Source organism: Amborella trichopoda, chromosome 9 (genome assembly GCF_054954075.1).
Source record: "Amborella trichopoda isolate Santa Cruz 75 chromosome 9, AtrichopodaSantaCruz75HAP2 v2.0, whole genome shotgun sequence".
NCBI lineage: Eukaryota > Viridiplantae > Streptophyta > Magnoliopsida > Amborellales > Amborellaceae > Amborella > Amborella trichopoda.
This window is the reverse complement of record NC_142344.1, coordinates 11,018,646-11,021,084: the sequence shown is the minus strand read 5'-3', so window position 1 is coordinate 11,021,084 and position 2,439 is coordinate 11,018,646. Positions and strand designations below refer to the sequence as shown.

Below are 2,439 nucleotides of genomic sequence, written 5' to 3'. Positions count from 1 at the left end.
GGACATAAATTTGAGGCACCCAATTGTCCCAAAGGCAAAACCTGGTTAATGATTTCGTTGAAAATTAATCGGTGGACCTGCGCCTTATTTATTTGGACAGGAGAGGAACAGGCAATAAGCACAAGGCAGCCAACCCAAAGCAAGGGTGGGGGGTGCTACGGCGTGGACCACATTCCCTTGCACTCTAGAGCGAGAAAGATAGATGGACCACATTCTAGAGAGAGAAAGAGAGATGATGGGATGGAAAGGACAAAAGGCACGGACGCGTGGAAGGGAGGGATTCTTAAAATGGGAAAACACATCACGTTCTCCATTTTCACGCATTTGGAAACACTGGCTTCTGGTCTCCAAATGGTTGACGTTCTCTCTCTAAAATGAATGACCCTTCGCCATGAGGAGAGAGATAAATCTCTACGCCATCCACAGAGAAAGAAAGAGAGAGATCCTATCAATTTTGCCTGCAAATGACCCTTTCCTTTCACCTCTCTGTTGCAGTTTCTAGGGAGAGAAAGACTTCCTTTCACCTCCGTGGTGCAGGTGCAGTTGGTAGAGAGAGAGAACCTGTCTAAATCCCATACAATACTTGAACACTCCTCTCTTCCCTTCACTGCCCTGGTGCAGTTGAGAGAGATGGGTAGAGGGAAGATAGAGATAAAGAGGATAGAGAACCCAACAAACAGGCAGGTCACCTACTCGAAGAGAAGAGGGGGAATCATCAAGAAGGCGAAGGAGCTCACAGTCCTCTGCGATGCTGAGGTCTCCCTTATAATGTTCTCCAGCACTGGCAAGTTCTCCGAGTATTGCAGCCCTTCTACAAGGTAATTCTCTTTCCTCTCTCTCTCTCCCTCTATAAAGTTTTTTGCAGAATCCACTTCCTTTCCCACATTTCTGACTCTGCTTTTCTGGTCTCTCTCTCCCTCACGCATCTGTTTGAAGCACGAAGAAGATTTACGATCGATACCAGCAAGTCTCAGAAACCAACTTATGGGACACCCACTATGAGGAAAGTTTAACAACTTTAATTTCTCTCTCTTCAGCCAAATTTAATTACGACACAAAAGGTTCGATTTTTTCTATCTCCTCAAGCATTTTGAAGATGGGTTTTTTCTGGTGTTGCAGAAGATGCAAAGGGACTTGGGCAATCTCAAGGAGGAGAGTAACCGGCTTCGGAAACTTATAAGGTGCACTTTAGTTGTAGTTTCATCTTGATTTCATTCAATCTATAATGTGTTGTTGCATCATAATAGGTTTTGTGCTCCAGGCAAAAGATGGGGGAAGATATTAATGAATTGAAATATAAAGAGCTGCGTGATCTTGAGCAAAATCTTGAGGAATGGGTGAAACGCATCAGAGATAAGAAGGTGATTTTCAATTCTTTGTTCTTTCGTTTTCCTTAACAGTCTATTCAAGTTAATAATCCTTGATTTTTTATTTCATTAGCATTAATAATCTCCATTGCATTCTTTTGTTACAGAACCATTTGGTGACAAACCAAACTGAAACATGTAAAAAAAGGGTAAGGAATTATATAGAAAATAAGAGCTATATTCGCATATTACCAAAGTTATATTGATATTAAATTAAAACCAGACTTTATTTCAGATAAAGAATTTGGAGGAGCAAAACAAAATGATGAGGCATATGATGGTGAGACCCCTGATTTGAGCTTGGGTTCTAAGTTTTTAGGGAAGGCACTTTAGATGGGCTTTTGACTGATAAAAATTCATCTTTATTCCATTTTCCACTGATTCTTGAAACAGGAAGAAGATGAAGCAGAACGAGGCTTAGAGGATGATGGAGATTATGAATCGCAACTCGCTCTCGGGGTGAGAAACACTCACTTATTCGCGTATCGAATGAGGCCCGCTGAAGGGAACATACATGACAGAGGATATGGTCTCAATGACTTGCGACTGGGTTAAAGCCATTCATATATTTAAGACCAGTATGGTTTTATAAATTACTATTTTAGCATCTCCATTCCTATATGTGTAAGACATCAACAACTTTAAATAATTTAGGCTGGAGTGTTCTTATTAGACTCAACAAGGAAGAGCCCTTTATGTAGTTTTGCTTGCACTAGATATTTGAATGAGATTAATCATAAATTTCTTAGTTGATTGCTGAAATGGTGCTTTAGCAATTATGAAATGTCATGGTGTTTGCTATAAATGTTTTGGATAGAAAATGTTTTGGAAATGTGAATAGACTAGAATTGAAGTTTCAGGAACTAAATAGAGTATGAAAGTTGGTACGAGTATAAATAGAAAGTCGAAATTTAATCTCATAGGTCTGAGATATGCATGAGTTCACATGCTATTCAATGCATGCTCATTTTTTCTGCTTAGATGGTCCAGGTCCCCTTCAAAGCCTTGATGCCCATGAAAAATCTTATATAAGTTGTAGAATTAGTTAGGAATCATCTTTTATAATATCTAT

At 39.5% G+C, this 2,439-nt stretch overlaps 1 protein-coding gene across 2 annotated transcripts; it reads left to right on the top strand.

Annotated features, from left to right (window-relative positions):
• The first annotated feature begins 433 nt into the window (after positions 1 to 433).
• AP3 (K-box region and MADS-box transcription factor family protein) lies at positions 434 to 2,129 on the top strand. Of its 2 annotated transcripts, none has more exons than XM_011630652.3 (7): positions 434 to 818; positions 937 to 1,003; positions 1,120 to 1,181; positions 1,262 to 1,361; positions 1,475 to 1,516; positions 1,603 to 1,647; positions 1,761 to 2,129. In XM_011630652.3, exons 1-7 carry the CDS (start codon positions 631 to 633, stop codon positions 1,920 to 1,922), a joined length of 666 nt encoding a protein of 221 aa, XP_011628954.1. In that variant the 5' UTR covers positions 434 to 630; the 3' UTR covers positions 1,923 to 2,129. The 2 variants fall into 2 exon arrangements, with proteins under 2 accessions (XP_011628954.1, XP_020532212.1); XM_020676553.2 differs by having other exon boundaries at positions 1,591 to 1,647.
• Positions 2,130 to 2,439: the final 310 nt, after the last annotated feature.